This window comes from Syngnathus leptorhynchus, chromosome 4, assembly GCF_054491065.1.
Source record: "Syngnathus leptorhynchus isolate UIUO chromosome 4, UIUO_Slep, whole genome shotgun sequence".
In the NCBI taxonomy this organism is placed as follows: Eukaryota; Metazoa; Chordata; class Actinopteri; order Syngnathiformes; family Syngnathidae; genus Syngnathus; species Syngnathus leptorhynchus.
Genome location: NC_141198.1, coordinates 3,164,146 through 3,181,652, shown reverse-complemented (window position 1 = coordinate 3,181,652; position 17,507 = coordinate 3,164,146). Strand labels below are relative to the sequence as shown.

The following is a 17,507-nucleotide window of genomic DNA, read 5'->3' as shown; positions in this document are numbered from 1 at the left end:
ACAGTGGAGCCTCGGTTTTCGACCACAATCCGTTCCAGGACGTTCGAGAAGTAAATGGTTCGAATTTCGAATCATGTTTTCCCATTACAAATAATGAAAAGCTGACGACAAGGCTTATACTCGGGAGCGATTAAATGTGTAATTATTCACACATTTTTGTGGAATAATTGGAGCCTTACTGACAATGACTTCCATTCACTGACTTCCGGAGTCAGGAGATTCTATGACTTGGAGTGACACAGATGGTTCGATAAACTTGTTATTTATGTGATAGTTGATATATAGTTTATTTAGAGTAGCAACGTCTATGTTGTTAGACTTCAGTAGTTTCCGATTGGAGAAACGAGGAGCTGAGAACAGGCCTGACGTAACATTCAGTTATTCAAGTATTACATAAATAACACGTTCATCAAACCATCTGTGTCACTCCAATTCATTAAATCCATCGATTGTCCTTTATGTAAACAATGCCGCGTATGCGCCGCATATGCTGACGTCAGACCCGTTGTAAGTTGCATTTCTAATTATTCCACCGACCCATATAATGATATATAAAGTATATTTCAAATAACTATCATAGGACAACAATATGATCAAACCATCTGTGTCACTTCAAATCATTAAATCCATCGATCAAATTCCTCGTCCTTTATGTCAACAACGCCGCGCGTGCGCTGCAGAGATCTAGTATATAACTATATTGTAGCGTTAACAAAGTACCAGGAAAGACATGGGTTTGGTAAACGGCTCTTTATTTAACAAAACAAGAGTTCAACGAGCCAACAATTACTAAACTTCCAGCCACGGAGGTGGAAGAGAGCTCCATAAATAGGACCGGGCGTGCGTAAAAGCCATGTCCGAGCCCCATCCACCGTCCCCAGACAAACATCCGGCCGAGCGCCGGCCCCCGACTTCCATCCACGGAGGTGAAAGAGAGATCCCGTCGAGAAGGACCGGGCGTGCGTAAAAGCCATAATAGTTTTTCAAACCTTCTGTGTCACTCCAAATCATTGAATCCTTCAAACTCTTCGTCCTCCGTGTCACAATGATGCCGGTAGTACGTGGGGCCCTTCGTCAGCTTCGTCATCCCGTGATCGAATCCTTTGCCCTTTATGTAAACAACCGCCGCGCGGCACGGTGACGTCACTTGCAGTTCAAATGACAGTAATCCCTTGCTACATCGCGGTTTGTTTATTGCGGTTTCACTTCATCGCGGATTTTTGAATTTTGAAAATTTGTGAAAAAAATCACATTTAAGTCGCTCCTGAGTATAAGTCGCCCCCCCACCCAAACTATGACAAAAACCGTGACTTATTGTCAGAAAATTACGGTATATTGAACTGTCTTGTTATTATTGTACAACTTGCATATTTCTCAAATATACACATTTGGTAAAATGTACTTTTGTATATCAAAGTCAAAGTCCGCTTTATTGTCAATTTCTTCACATGTTAAGACACACAAAGAGATCGAAATTACGTTTAATTTAGGTTAGGTGACACCCATGCTGACGATGGCTATCTAGATTCTCGTGGACCAATTCACCATGAGGGAACTGCAGTGGAATACCCTCCTGGAGGACACTGCCAGGACAATCGAAGGCACCTCCGACAGCTCTTGGCTTTGGCCTGGGCATCCACTTTTTGGTTTCCATATGATGTATTTTATGTGCCCTCTTTGCATCCATTGCAGCCTGGTGATCCTGAAAGGGGGATCCTTCCATCTGTGGTCCCTTCTCAAGGTTTCTCATTTTTCCCCTTGTAGGGGTTTTTTGAGTTTTTCCTTGCCCTTTTGGGAGCCTAAGATCAGGGGATGCTTTGAGAATTATTGTCAATTGATTGTCTATGTGAAGCCCTTTGAGACTGCTTGTGATTTAGGGCTATACAAATAAACTTGACTTGACTTGACTTGACTTTCCCACCGTCCCACAGTGACTAGACACAGTACACAACACTTGCAATCAAATAGCACAAAGAGTAAAATGAACAGACAAGAGCAACGAATAAGTAATAAGCAAATAACCCAAATAAATAAACAATAAAAAAACAAATGGACAAATAAGAGCAGCAAAATGGAGCAAGCGTGCTTATAGCAGACAGCCAGATCATAGCGCAAAAGAACAGGACGTCATGCAGCCGAGGGGGGAGGGAATTAAGGATCCTGACAGCTTGGAGTATGAAGCTGTTTCTGAGTCTGGTGGTGCGGGAGCGCAGGCATCTGTACCTCTTCCCAGAGGGCAGAAGTTCAAACAAAGAGTGTGCGGGGTGACTCACATCACACACAATCGCGGCCGCCTTGCGGGTGAGACGGGAGGTGTAAACGTCCATCAGGGAGCGTAGTGGAGCCCCAATGATTTTACTTGCAGTGTTCACTGTGCGCTGCAGGGCCTTCATGTTTTACTCAGAGCAGCCACCACCCCACACAGCGATACAACTGGAGAGGACGCTCTCAACGGTGCCACGGTAGAATGTGGTCATGATGGGGGGAGGAACACTTGCTCGCCTGAGTTTCCGCAGAAAGTACAGGCGGCGCTGAGCTTTCTTCGCCAGCGACACAGCGTTGGTGGTTCAGGACAGGTCCTCACTGATGTGCACCCCCAGGAATCTGGTGCTGCTCACTCTCTCCACCACAGCACTGTCGACGGTCAGCGGCAGGTGGTGGGTGTGACCCTTCCGGAAGTCAATGATAATCTCCTTGGTCATGTTGACGTTCAGCAGAAGGTTGTTGTCCCTGCACCACGCAGCCAAAAGGTCGACCTCCGATCTGTAGTGAGTCCCGTCGCCACCGGTGATCAGACCCACCACAGTCGTGTCGTCTGCATATTTCAGCACGTGGTTGCTGCTGTAGGTCGCAGTGCAGTCATGCGTCAGCAGGGTGAAGAGCAGCGGACTAAGCACGCAGCCTTGAGGGGCCCCCGTGCTCAGCGTGATGCTGCCGGAGACATTGTGGCCCACACGGACTTCTTGAGGCCGCTGACAGAGGAAGTCCAGTAGCCAGTTGCAAAGGGAGGTACTGAGGCCCAGTTTGTCGAGCTTGCAAATGAGACGCTGTGGAACAATTGTGTTGAATGCAGAACTGAAGTCCACAAACAGCAATCTCACATATGAGTCCCTGTTCTCCAGGTGGGTGAGGGCAGAGTGGAAGGCAGAGCAGATGGCATCCTCAGAGGACCGATTGGGTCGGAAGGCAAACTGGAAGGGGTCCACGGTGGGGGGAAGAACAGATCTGACGTGCGCCAAGACAAGCCTCTCAAAGCACTTCATGACGATGGGGGTCAGTGCCACAGGGCGGTAGTCATTGAAGCAGGAAGGAGCAGGATTTTTCAGCACAGGTATGATGGTGGCAGCCTTGAAGCATGACGGGACGATGGCCTGCTGCAGGGAAATGTTAAAGATGTCCGTGAAGACATCCATCAGCTCCTCAGCGCCCGTCCCGGGATGTTGTCCGGGCCCGCCGCCTTACGGGTGTTGATAGCAGCAAGCGCCCTCCTCACGCTAACGGCAGAGAGGCACAGGGGCTGCTCGTCTGGAGGGCTTTTCAACGGGCAAGTGTCGTTCTGAGCGTCGAAGCGAGCAAAGAAGCGGTTCAGTTCGTTGAGCAGAGGGACGTCGGCCGCACAGCTCTGCGGAGCGGGCTTGTAGTCCATGATGGTCTGAATGCCTCGCCACAGGCCCCGAGCATCCCTGCTGTCCTTGAAGTGGGCAATAATCTTGGAAGAGAATGCCTTTTTCGCATCCTTGATGCTCCGGGACAGCTTCGCCCTTGCTGATCTCACGCCCGCTACATCCCAGCCCTGTAGGCTTTGTCTCTGGCCCTCAGCAGCCCGAGGACAGCCCCTGTCAGCCATGGCTTCCAGTTAACCCGAGTGACGACGTACTTAGTGAGGGTCACATCATCAATGCACTTTGCGATGTACGAGGTCACAGATTTGTGATTGTATTGTATGAATGTGGGTTAGGGGCGGTTCCTCAGGACTGGAAAGAGAGTTGGGCCGTTAACCACCCCGGCGCAGGGGGCTGGGGTTTGCACCCCCACCAATACCTTAAATTTCCCGGAACAAAACAACAAAAGCCATTTCCAAACCCGTTCCGAGGGAGTGCCCCTGACGTCAAACTCTAGCGCCGCATGAATCAGTGTGGAATAATTTGAACTGTAACTGACGACAAGTCCGACGTCAGCGGACACACACGGCATTGTTTACATAAAGGACGATCAATGGATTTAAAGAGTTGGAGTGGCACAGATGGTTTGATAAAGGTGTTATTTATGTTATTTGTCACGTTAGCATACTGTATTGTTTAGCCTGTTGTTGCTCGTTCATGTCTGTTCTTGGGGTTGGATTTTGTCGAATAAATTACCCTCAAAATGCAACATATACTCAGGTGCAACATATATGTTCTTTTTCACTTTATTGTGCATTTTATGACTGATGCGACGTATATTCCGGAGCGACTTTTAGTCCAACAAATACAGTATATATATATATATATATATATATATATATATATATATATATATATATATATATATATATATATATATATAATCATCGGCCCCCACCCAGACTTTTCAGTGTTTTTTCACATATGCCATTCTCATCCCTGTGATTGGGGGGAAACCTCGGAGCAGCAAGGCTGGTGCGGTGTTGCGTTGCAGCAGCGCTGAGGAGTCGCACACAGGATCGCAAAGCCCTCGGTTGAACCTGAGGCGTCCGATCTGTGCAGCTGCTTGGAACGTGCTCTTGCTCTAGGAAGACTCCGTGCCTTGCTTCTCTGCAGAGCTCCGCAGGTTGCACATCTTGGTGGCGGCCTTCTCTGAGGTGAGGAGGCCTTGTTCGGCCAATACCAGAGTGGGTAGTTACACCTACTACTGGTCGGACCGGAGCGATGGCCGGCACCTCCAGGGGGTGGCCTTGGCAGTGGTCTTGCACGTGAAGGAAGTTACGCCCGTCTCGGAGCGTATTATGTGACCGCCTCGCTCACATGTTGGGCATGGTGTCATTTGTATGGTGTCGGGTGTATGAACTCTCCACATAGAAAGCCTTCTATGCTGAGATCAACTCGGCGGTGAATGCAGTCCCAAAGGGGGACACCCTGATTGTCCTTGGGGACTTCAGTGCTGTCACAGGCACTTCCAAGAGTGGCTCAGTGGCGGGCGTCTGTCCTCACGGCTCTGGAACATTCCCCGACAGGGAACACGACACTAACTCCACAACTGATGCTGGGCTGGGGGTTGGTGGTTTCAGAGGCCGGATCAGTGGTCTTGGACTTGATATTTTAATACCACACCACAAAGAAGATCAACCACGTTCTCGTTGATAGTCGATGGTCCCTGCTGCGGACCTGTCGGGTGTTCCGGGGTGATCGGTTCTTCAATACTGACCACCCGCTCCTCATTGCTACGCTACAGCTCCATTTCAAGGCCCCGAGAATGGCGGTGCCTGGCCAAGTAAGGCCAAACGTCGGCCGGCTATGGGAGCCTGACTTGGCTGCGGTGTTCGTCGAGCGTCTTGCTGGGAGGCTTGTGGGGCTGGGCTCGCCGGGGGATCCACAGGTGCTGTGGGAGGACTTCAAAGAGTCAATCCTGGGGGCTGCCAGGGAGGGCATACCTTAGGTACCCTGGAGACGTCAGGGTGGCTTATCCGTCGAGACAGCGAAGATCGTCGACGAGTGCCGCAAAGCCAGGCTCAATAGGCATGCCGATCGCTACAGGCAGCTGTTTGGGCTGCGCGACGAGATCAGAAGGAGCGGGTCAGGGGTCTCTGTGAGACGGTCGAGCATCACCTGACTACAGATGATACCCCTCTGGCTTACAGGACAATCCGAGAACTTTGTTGGCCGGACCCCGGCCGCTCAATGGTGCTGGGCGCGGATGGTACAGTCCTACCGAAGAGGACAGACTGAAGCGCTAGGTCTATATATAACATAGCATAATAATAGCACATAGCATACATAACATAAATAACACCTTTATCAAACCATCTGTGAGTACTTTCAGGGGTTGTATCGAGTCGATGCCCCCTGTTGGAACCAATTTAGTTTCCTTGGCGAAAATTTTTACTGCACAAACCAGCACAAATGAAACAGACTATTTTCCTTAAAGTTTGCGTGGGGTGGGGGGCCAGCCTCACGCAGGTGCGCTGCGACATCTGTGAATGCAACAACTATCGAGGGTATACCCTTCTCTCAGTACCTGGCAAAGTCTTCACCCATGTACTTCTGAACAGGATGTGCCACCACTTGCTAGAGCACCAGCAACCTGAGTAATCCGGCTTCACGCCAAGACATCCATCGTCAACCGTATCCTCGATCTTTGCGTCCTGACAGAGCGCCTCCGAGAATTTGATAGAAAGCTGCTAGCAGCCCATATCGACTTCCAGAAGGCGTTCGACTTGGTTAGTAGAGGCGGTTTGGGGAGACTCCTAGAGCTCCGGGGATCCCGTTCGCTTCACCTTGGCTTTGTATTCCGGTACTGAGAGTGCTGTGAGGCTCTGACTTCTTCTCAGTTGATACTGGGGTGATGCAGGGGTGCGTGCCCTTATACCTGACCTGACATACCTGACCTGACCTGACCTGAGTATGCATGCAGGATGTGGTGAAATAGGTCCTGATGTGTGCATATATCATTGACAACATTGCAACTCTAGAGCAAAGGGATAGACTGCAAGCTCAGTTTCTGCATGATGATTGGTTGGCTCTTTGACAGTGAAATAAGCGTATCAGCAATCTTTTACTATAAACTTCCACTCGCATTTTTCACAGTTTTCATTTCATTGTACTGAACGGATCCGTCGATTTGTTGCAACGTTGATGTGCATTTAGTGTCATTGTCTATGCTTTGTACTGTTCTTACCTTTTTAATCTGCTATGTAGAATTTTGTGAAAATACAACAATGTCAATCCTGCTCTGATTTCAGGTTCTGTGAGTCTTGTCAAGGAGAATTAAAAGATAAAAGGGTAAGTGCTGCCTGTTTGTTATATCAGCTCTGTATTTCAGTTGTAGTTACTATGAGTTTGTCTCAGGGCAGTAGCATAATTCAAATTTGATAATTAATCCTGAGCCTTAATATTAATTAGTAGCACTGCTAGTGTCATCGTCAGTACATGCTACTACCTGTTATACGGATGACGCAGGTTTGGTTCCTGGTAAGCGCACCATTCCTGGATAAAAAAGGCTGGGTTCCATCAGGTATGGCGGAATAAAATCTGTGCTCCACAAATCATTAATCAACTTAACTGTGGCAATTCCCTGACAGGGAAAAGCCGAAAGTCACATCTTCGTACCCTTAACTGTTCAATGCAGTATTTTACTGCACAACCTTTTGATGCAATTACTGTAATCAAACTATTTCTGCAACTCTCATTTATGACCACAACTTCTCCAGACTGTATTTTTCAACTTCTTTGACTGATGTCCAATAGTTGTTTTTTTAAATCAGGGCTCCGCGGAGTTGTCCATCAGTTTGTTCTTAGCCCTTTGTTAGCCATGTGTTTGTGATTTTATCCTGTTGGAAGACACATGACCCCTATTATTGAGACAACAAGCGTGCCAACAGTTTTCCCTGTGCCACAAGTACAGAATAATAATAATGCAGGATGTGCTAAACAAGGCAGAATAAAATACAAAAACAGTGGAGAGGACACTGACTTCAGGGAAGGCAAGGCAATAGATTGACGGACAGGTTTGCCAAGCCGGAAACAGCTGCCTGTCCAGACCCTGGCTCTCTTACAGGGCAGCTATGGAGGTCCCACATTGAGGTCTTGCTGGGGAAAGGGAGCAATAATGGTTCCACATTGAGGTCCTGCTGAGGAAATTGACCAATCATGTAAGGTTTGGTCAATATTTGGTGTCCCCATTTTTGTGTGTAGTCTTGTATTTGCTAAAATAATCCCCCTCTCTACCTTTAATGGCGCCATGTTGTAACGGGTGATGTCATCTAGTTGACAGGATCCCTTTCATCTACCTGCTCTTGAGTGGATAGCCAGATTGGTTGCCTATGAATGGAAAACTTTGCTTTCACTACGTGATATTATTTTCACTAGATGATTTTAGTATTTTCAATAGGTGACTTATGAGAGAGAAAGTCCACTGTACACCAGGCAGGTCACAGAGCAAGCTCGTCGCCACTGCTGCCACAGCACCTAATTACTCGATGTACCCAAAATCCACACAGTCCAGGCAGTAGACAACATTTATTTTCCCAATTTTGCTGCGTCAATATTGACGAAAGGTTCGTCAATCTATCATCGAAAAGCAGCCGCACAAAAAAAAAGCCCACTACCTGCCAACTTGTAGGCTCCGTCATCACAGTGCTGCCGTCACTGCTTCGCAGCGTCACTTCGTTCAGCATACCTGGTGTTGTCTACACCCAATTCCAATGAGTTATTCTCGCAATTTAGCAGTGTCAATATTGAAAAAAAGATCTCTCAATGTTGTTACCAATGACGAGCTCTTTCTGTCGTGTAGATGACACGATCAACAAGGTCTCAAATTAATTTGTTATTTATTCCTTTGACACCCATCCTGTTAGAGTGGTGCTCATTCTAACCACACGGGAGACAGTATCCCCTTTGAGCACTTGCAAGTGAAGAATTTGTTCGTTACTGTAGGTACAGCGATGTTCGAACAAAGTCTGCCTTTGGTCTCTTGCAAGAGCATATTTATTGAGAACAAGCAGGGTGGGAGTGACATTGGACATGTTTGGTGGTCACCTCAGCAACTGGTTAATCAGTGCGGAGGGTCCCAGCTCATTGTTTTACAAGGTCGTGGAAACAGAAACTAGTTGAGTATTTTAGATGACTAAGCAAGAATGTTTCCACACCATTTGGAAAGTTTCAACAACTAAATGGTTAAACTTTTCAGAGTCAAGGAAAGGTAAAAGGTTTAAACAAAGTTAATAATTCTAGTCTACATTCTAACATAGTCATACGATCAAGATAATTTATCAACCCTAACATATCCCTCCTGTTTATCATATGATTATGCCAACCCCAACCAATCAAACATAAGTAAGAAAATATAATGAAGAAAGAAAAATAATAAAAGAAGCACACAGAAACAGCACATCATTGTACCCATCACTTCCGAGGCATTTTCGATGGTCAAATCATGAAGTTTCTTTAAAACATGTACGGCTACACAGCATCATCGCAATCTTCTTTCCGCAGCGCATCATACTCATCACATTTGACATGTCTGATACGTTGTATTTGCCCCTGTGCTATGGTAGAAGACAAAGATCTTGATACAGCAGACTTTAAACTCGGGACAACACAGGTCGCAAATAAGCACAACACCAGAACAACAAGCACAGGAGTCACAAATTTCAACACCAGTTGCAAGAGAATAGCCATGAAAAGAAATCCTATTGATGTGGGACTTTGTCTTTTGACATGGCCTGCTGTAAATTCTTCAGTGAGTTCATGACGTCCTTGATGTGTGTGTCATTTTCTCCTGGTATGGATGTGCAACAGGAAGTCCCAATAATGTGGCACACGCCACCTTGTGGCAGTCATCAAGTCCAGAACCATCCTGTTTTGCAAGACCATTAGTCTAATAACCTGAATCTCTCTGTTTTGTCCATCATTGACCTGCAGTGAGAGATTCACAAAAGATTGGAAACGATAGTTCAGTGTCTCGATGTAGAGTGATTGTTTACCAACTTCTATCCAAGGAAAAAGCGCATGAACGACTTTGTCTCAGACGGACCATACTTAATGGTCGTCTGGAACATTCGTACCCCAGACAGGGTCATGAGGGTCAAAGGTCGCAACTGCCCTGCGTCGACGCTCAGGAGATTTGTGTGCCGCTGACAGCTGATGATGTTGTATCTTGTAGGTGTGGTCTGTCACCCACACTGGTGCAAACACTCCTGTCCAGTTCGCAGGCAGCATCGGGTAAACCTTGTGAACACAAAGCCACCAGCCATTCTGTATGAAGTAGGTCCCGTTTGATGGTGCAGCCATGTTGGTGGGAGAGCCCCCACCACTCGAAACAGCTCTTTATCCTGACAATCAGCGGTGATGTCCAAAGCTCCCATCCAGTTTCCTCCTGGAGAGCAGTCGTCATTTGTGGGTCTCGTTACCTTGGGTGTAACACGTGTAGTTCACTCCAGCTGGCCTCGCTGTGTAGGCCACTTGCGGCAATGTTCGTCCTTTAACAGTCACATTGAGATTTGTCCAGAAAAGCTGATTGCAGGTACCGTCTGCAAGTCCAGGGCGGAAAGGGTCGGCGACTGTGACAGCACGGTGTTGATATCCAACTCCTCCCATGGATGCCATACATTTTGCTTCAGTGACATTCATTGCTCTGGCCTCCAGCTGAACTTGTGTGGAGGAAGGGGGGAGTTTGGAACTCACATAGCATCCCTCCTTTGTGTGAGATCTCACAGTGAACTTTACATACCGGTACCAAGCGTTGGTTTCGTTTGGGTTTCTGGGGTCCCATGATCAGTCCTCAAAGTTCTCATCATGTGATCATCTTCTTCCACGGTTGACATTGTCTATCGGTCCATTCAGATGAGCCCATAGACCATAGCACGCTCCAACCACAAGGCAGCAGAGGATCCACCTGGCATGCGTAGCACCGTTGCTAGTAGGATGGCAGAGACACCGGGACATCCCCTCGCCTAGCAGAATGGGGATCGATGGATTCTTCACCAACATTGAGACGACCCACCCTAAACGATGAGGTCCCTTTGTAGTCAGACTTCCCCACCACTCCCAATTAGGGGTCCAGCACTCTCTGCAACTTGCAGTGGCTGAGGTGAATCCAGCTGGGCCGTTAAGCAATTTTCACTGCGGTGGGGGTAGTTAGCAAGACTTGGAATGGTCCCCAGTTCTTTCTTTTGATGACCTTGATGTAGACCCAGTCTCCTGGCTTAATGGAGATGTCAACCTGAGAGGAAGGAAAATCAGACGGCAGTAAATTTGCATTTGACACATCTTTCAGTCTGAGCGTTCTGATCATGTAATCTGCCAAGGTCTGTTCTTCATCTGCTATTTGTAAATCTGTAGGGAACACAGGTAGCCTATATGGTCTTCCATGGATGATTTCGAAAGGTGTTAACCCTTCTGAAGTGGAGGTTATTCTCATATAGAGTTTCACCAAATCTAGGCACTCCGGCCAGGCTCTGCCTTTTGATTCCATGCATTCTTTCAACCTGGTTTTGATAGTGGCGTTGGCCCTTTCAACCAAGCCAGCACTCTAAGGGTGCCAAGCGCAGTGGTTTGTGTTTTTTTAACGTTATCCCAAAATGTACAGCAATGTTCTGTACAACTTGGTTCACAAAGTGTAGACCATTGTCACTGTAAATGATCTGCGGGATGCCATGAGCCGATATGATGGCTTTACAAATGGCTTTTGCCACTGTTAAGGCATCCGTTCGTTGAGATGGAACTATTTCCACCCATTTGGAAAATGCATCAATCATCACTAGGCAGTATTTGTGAGGTCCACTTTGTGTGAGTTCAATAAAATCCATGTGCATGGTTTAAAATGGGTAAGATGGTTTTGGAAATGATCCTCTCTTAGGTCTCAGGCTTCCTTGTGGATTATGTTTCACACAAACACGACATGCTTTACAAAAACCTTTTAAGTAAGCATCCAAACCAAAGGTAGTGAATTGTTGATATATGATAGACCTCATCCCTCCACCTGACACATGGCAAGGCCCATGTGTTGCAATTGCTGCTGCCTTAAAAAGTGATTTTGGTAAAACAGGTTTGTCATTGATGCTGTTGATATTATCTGTATCCACTATTGCCTCTTTTGTCGTCCACATTCGTTTTCCCACCATTGGAGCATTGTTCTGCATGTCTGTCAGTATACTTTTATCTATGAGTTGTGTGTCTTTTGAATCTATTAAAAAACTTTGTTAGGTTTGTTCACAGATCTTTATCTTTAGTGCTCGCTATGCTGACAGTAATTACCAAGAGTCAGCCTTCACAGTTTAACTATTTAATGTATGCCAGAATAATCAAGACACATTTGTGGAGCCTTCTCTGCTAGGTGCGGAAGAAGGTCTAACCCCGACCACTAAGGTTTCTGCTCTTATACTACTCTAGGCCGCCCTCCTGCAAGGAGGCGACTCTGCATAGCCTGTGCGATAATGTGTGACCTTGTAGTCTTAACTGAGAGTGACCTCTACGTATGTGCAAAGAGTGTCATAGAGAAGAGAAAGCTAATGACCCAAGAGACGGGTTACAGCAATATAACGGCATAGCTCAAGCTACCTAGCTAATCACATGTGCCAAAGAGGCCTATTCTAACAACTTCATGGCCATGTTTCCCTGCTGCCGCTTCTTTAGCCATTTTGTCTGCTAATCTGTTTCCAGGGCGGCTCGGTGGCGCACTGGTTAGCATGTCCGCCTCACAGTTAGGAGGGTGCCAGTTCGATTCCACCTCCGACCCTCCCTGTGTGGAGTTTGCATGTTCTCTCCGAGCCCGCGTGGGTTTCCTCCGGGCACTCCGTCCGGTTTCCTCCCACATCCCAAAAACATGCTTGGTAGGCTGATTAAGCACTCCAAATTGCCCCTCGGTGTGAGTGCTAGTGCGGATGGTTGTTCATCTCTGTGTGCCCTGCGATCGGCTGGCAACCGGTTCAGGGTGTCCCCCGCCTACTGCCCGATGACCGCTGGGATAGGCTCCAGCACGCCCGTGACCCCCGTGGGGACAAAGCGGTACAGAAAATGGATGGATGGATAGATGAAATCTGTTTCCATTTGAGACTTCATCTGTGCCAGTGGTGTGAGCAGCACATTTACACACAGCTAGTTTAGCAGGTAAATGCTAAATCATTCATCAGACCTTTATCTACTTGAAAGACAACAAGTCTTTCAACAAGGAGGCATGGGTAACCGGTTTACCTGTTGATGTCATCCCTCTGCGCTCCCATTGTTTCGCAAAATAGAACAGAGTAGAAAATGCATACAGACTGTCCGTGTATACAGTGACTTCTTTATCTGCTGCTAATTGACAAGCTCTTGTTCGTGCAATTAGCTCAGCAGCCTGCGCTGACCCTTTGTATGGAAGCTTTTCTGCTTCAATAATATAGTTTGGCAATTTTACAATTGCATAACCACTTTGATTGTTTCCCGTAGGATCCTTTGAACATGATCCATCCACAAACCACTTTTTTCCCTTGTCAAGTGATGTGTCACTTAAATCTTGTCTGGGCAGCTGTAGATGTTCTGTAGCATCCAAACTGTTATGTGGGGTTCCATCCCCTGGCAACGGGATCAACGTTGCTGGGTTAAGGACTAATCACCTCTTTATCACAATATGCGGTTGTGACAGAAGTGTAGCAGTGTAGGATAGGTGTCTGGCGGGTGATGAAAAGGTAATTTTGCTTTGCAGTAGCAACACATCTACAGCATGTGGAACTAGCAGTTCCATTTTGTGGAAGAGGACCACATCTGCGGATAATGTCACTGCAAGCGCTGCTGCGCATACTGCTTGGACACAGTCTGGTAAGGATTGAGCCACTGGATCCAATTTTTTTTTAATAAAATGCAATTGGTCTTAGTTTACTGCCATGACTCTGCAGCAATACTGAGGTCATAAAACTATTCCTGCAGTCTGCTGTTTGCACAAAGGTTTTATTGTAGTCTGGTGAGATAAGGGTTGTAGTTTCAATCAGAGCCTGTTTCAGTACTACAAAAGGATCATCCGCTACAGGTGTCCATCATGTTATTTTTTCTGTCATTGCCATGGGGACTCCATGCACAATATCTACCAGAGGTTGCGTCTTTTCTGCATAATGTGGAATCCACGTTCTAAAGTAATTGCAGAGCCCCAAAAATGACATCATCTGTTTTTTTGTCTCAGGTGTTGGTGCATCTACAATAGTTTGTTTTCTGGTTTTCTGTATCTGTCGGCCAGCAGCTGACAACGTGTAATCTAAATAGTTCACTCCCTGTCTGACCCATTGCAGTTTGTTTTTGCTTACTTCATTCCCTGTTTTGCAGATATAGTGTAATAAAGCTAAGGAGTCTTCCTTGCAAGCAGCTTCAGTTTCAGAGGCTATCCTATTATCCTGTTTATTTTTCTTTTTTGTTTTGGATGTTCAAAATAAAGATATCAATCAATCAATCAATCAATCAATCAATCAATCAATCAATCAATCAAACCACGACGGACCGGTACCGAGTCCGCATTACTGCTGAAACTGCACCGATCCGCCTGTCGATCTCACGCTCCATCCTGCCCTCACTCGTGAACAAGACCCCAAGATACTTGAACTCCTCCACTTAGGGCAGGATCTCATCTCTGATCCGGAGAGGGCATTCCACCCTTTTCCGACCGAGGACCATGGACTCGGATTTGGAGGTGCTGACCCTCATCCCGACCGCTTCACACTCGGCTGCAAACCGCTCCAGTAAGAGCTGGAGATCACGGCCTGAAGAAGCCAACAGCACCACGTCATCTGCAAAAAGCAGAGATGCGATGCTGAGGTCCCCAAACCGGACCCCCTCAACGCCTCGGCTGCGCCTAGAAATTCTGTCCATAAACATTATGAACAGAATCGGTGACAAAGGGCAGCCTAGGCGGAGTCCAACCCTCTCTGGGAACAAATCCGACTTACTGCCGGAAATGCAGACCAAACTCTGTCATCGGTGATACAGGGACCGAACCGCCCTTATCAGTTGGCTCGGCACCCCATACTCCCGAAGCACTCTCCACAGAATCTCCAGAGGGACACGGTTGAACGCCTTCTCCAAGTCCACAAAACACATGTGGACTGGTTGGGCGAACTCCCATGCACCCTCGAGGATCCTGCCGAGGGTGTAGAGCTGGTCCACTGTTCCACGGCCAAGACGAAAGCCACACTGGTCCTCCTGAATCTGAGGTTCGACCTCCCGACGGACCCTCCTCTCCAGCATCCCTGAATAGACCTTACCAGGGAGGCTGAGGAGTGTGATTCCTCTGTAATTGGAACACACCCTCCGGTCCCCCTTCTTAAAGAGGGGAACCACCACCCCAGTCTGCCAATCCAGAGGCACCGTCCCCGATGTCCACGCAATGCTGTAGAGGCGTGTCAGCCATGACAGCCCCACAACATCCAGAGTCTTTAAGAACTCCAGGCGGATCTCATCCACCCCCGGGGCCCTGCCACAGAGGAGTTTTTTAACTACCTCAGTGACTTCTACCCAAGAGATTGGAGAGTCCGCCTCAGAGTCTCCAGGCCCTGCTTCCACAATGGAAGGCGTGTCGGTGGAATTGAGGAGGTCTTCGAAGTATTCTCCCCACCGACTCACGACGTCCCTAGTCGAGGTCAGCAGCACACCATCTCCACTGTAAACTGTGTTGACTGTGCACAGCTTCCCCTTCCTGAGACACCGGATGGTGGACCAGAATTTCCTCGAAGCCGTCCGGAGGTTATTCTCCATGGCTTCTCCAAACTCCTTCCACGCCTGGGTTTATGCCTCAGCAACTGCTGAAGCTGCATTCCGCTTGGCCATCTGATACCTGTCAGCTGCCTCCGGAGTCCCACAGGCCAAACCGGCCTGATAGGACTCCTTTGTCAGCTTGACGGCATCCCTTACCGCTGGTGTCCACCAGCAGGTTTGGAGATTGCCGCCACAACAGGCACTAACAACCTTACGGCCACAGCTCCGGTCGGCTGCCTCAACAACGGAGGCGCGGAACATGGTTCACTCGGCCTCAATGTCCCCCGCCTCCTCCGGGACGTAGGAAAAGCTCTGCGGGAGGTGAAAGTTGAAGCAATTCCTGACAGGGGATTCTTTCTGCCAGACGTTCCCAGCAGACCCTCAGAGCGTTTGGGTCTGCCAGGTCGGACCGGCATCTTCCCCCACCAACGGAGATAACCCACCACCAGGTGGTGATCAGTTGACAGCTCCGCCCCTCTCTTCATCCGAGTGTCTAAAACATGCGGCCGCAAATCCGATGACACAACTACAAAGTCGATCATCGAACTGCGGCCTAGGGTGTCCTGGTGCCAAGTGCACACATGGACACCCTTATGCTTGAACATGGTGTTCATTATAGAAAATCTGTGTCGAGCACAGAAGTCCAACAATAGAACACCGCTCGGGTTCAGATCGGATCAGATCATCCACATAAATTAGAAGTTGGCTTTTGTTTGACATCTGAAAATCAGCCAAACAGGTCATGATAGCTTGAATAAAAATAGTTGGACTATCAGCAAATCCCTGTGGCAATCTGGTGTACGTATAGTTTTGTCCTTTAAAGGTAAACGCAAACTAAAACTGTGAGTCTGGGTGAATAGGCCCACTGCATGGTTGTTGTAACACTAGCAGTGTCCACTTCCACCAAGTGTTTCCTCACGCAGTTGCCTATTTCAGGGCGGACACCAGTGAGGAGACTATTTTTAAGATGTGGCTGATAAGCACTCTCAGCTGCATCATTGAATGGGATGCCACTGTGCACCCTGAATTCTTTTTCAAATCTTATGCGAAAATCATCAGTATCTTCCCCAGGCTTCTGTCAATCAATCAAACCATTCCTGCTAAAGGACTATAATTTGCTCGTCTTTGAGATATAGTTCTCACTCTCTACACAAGATCATTCCATTGTGCTGCATACTCCTCTCTCAATTGATTTCCCTCAATGGGATAGGGGAAATGCCCTTGGTTATTTCTACTTGTATAATTCCCTCTAACCTTTGTCCAGTCTTTACCCAAAGAAGACATTTCAGCTTCTCCTGCCTCATGCCCATTCAATCTGTAAGAATGTATGATTCCAGCCATGTCTTCTGCCCATTTATCTGGGTCTTCTGCAACAGGGGTGTAACCCCTTTTACCGTATTTTTCGGATTAAAGGTCGCTCCGGAATATAGCATTAGCCCAAAAATGCACAATAACGTGATAAAAAACATACATCAGTCGCTCCGGAGTATAGGTCGCATTTTGGGGCAAATTTATTCGACAAAATCCAACACCAAGAACAAACATGAACGACCAACAACAGGCTAAACGATAGGTATGCTAACGTGACATAAACACAAACGAAGAGCTGGGAACAGGCCTGACGTAACATTCAGAGTTATTCTAATAACTATGACATAAATAACACGTTTATAAAACCATCTGTGTCCCTCCAATTCATTAAATCCATCGATCGTCCTTTATGTAAACAATGCCGCGTATGCGCCGCTGACGTCGGACTCATAAGTTACATTTCTAATTATTCCACAAACCCATATAATGATATATAAAGTATATTTCAAATAATTATCATATTACAACAATATTATCAAACCATCTGTGTCACTCCACATCATTAAATCCATCGATCCAATTCCTCGTCCTTTGTCAACAACCCCGCGTGTGCGCCCTGACGTCAGCCTCGTCGTTATTCCACAGATCTAGTGTATAACTCTATTGTAGCGTTTACAAAGAACAAGCAAAGACGTGGGTTTGGTAAACGGCTCTTCATTTAACAAAACAAGAGTTCAACGAGGCAACGACTACTGAACTTCCAGCCACGGAGGTGGAAGAGAGCTCCATAGAATAGGACCGGGCGTG

General features: G+C 47.3%; 1 protein-coding gene across 8 annotated transcripts in view; it reads left to right on the top strand.

Annotated features, from left to right (window-relative positions):
• gtf2h2 (general transcription factor IIH, polypeptide 2) overlaps nt 1–17,507 on the top strand; it is a 69,268-nt gene that overhangs the window by 46,801 nt on the left and 4,960 nt on the right. For 4 of the 8 annotated variants that reach the window (XM_085908755.1, XM_085908756.1, XM_085908753.1 and 1 more), the window contains exon 14: nt 1,491–3,177. The exons of 1 other annotated variant lie outside the window; for it this stretch is intronic. In XM_085908755.1, coding sequence (XP_085764881.1) covers nt 1,491–1,764 — 274 coding nt within the window. In that variant the 3' untranslated portion in view covers nt 1,765–3,177. Of the gene's footprint in view, nt 1–1,490; nt 3,248–6,916; nt 6,957–17,507 lie in introns of those variants that run through there. 3 more of the 8 variants (XM_085908758.1, XM_085908757.1, XM_085908751.1) reach the window with 3 other exon arrangements.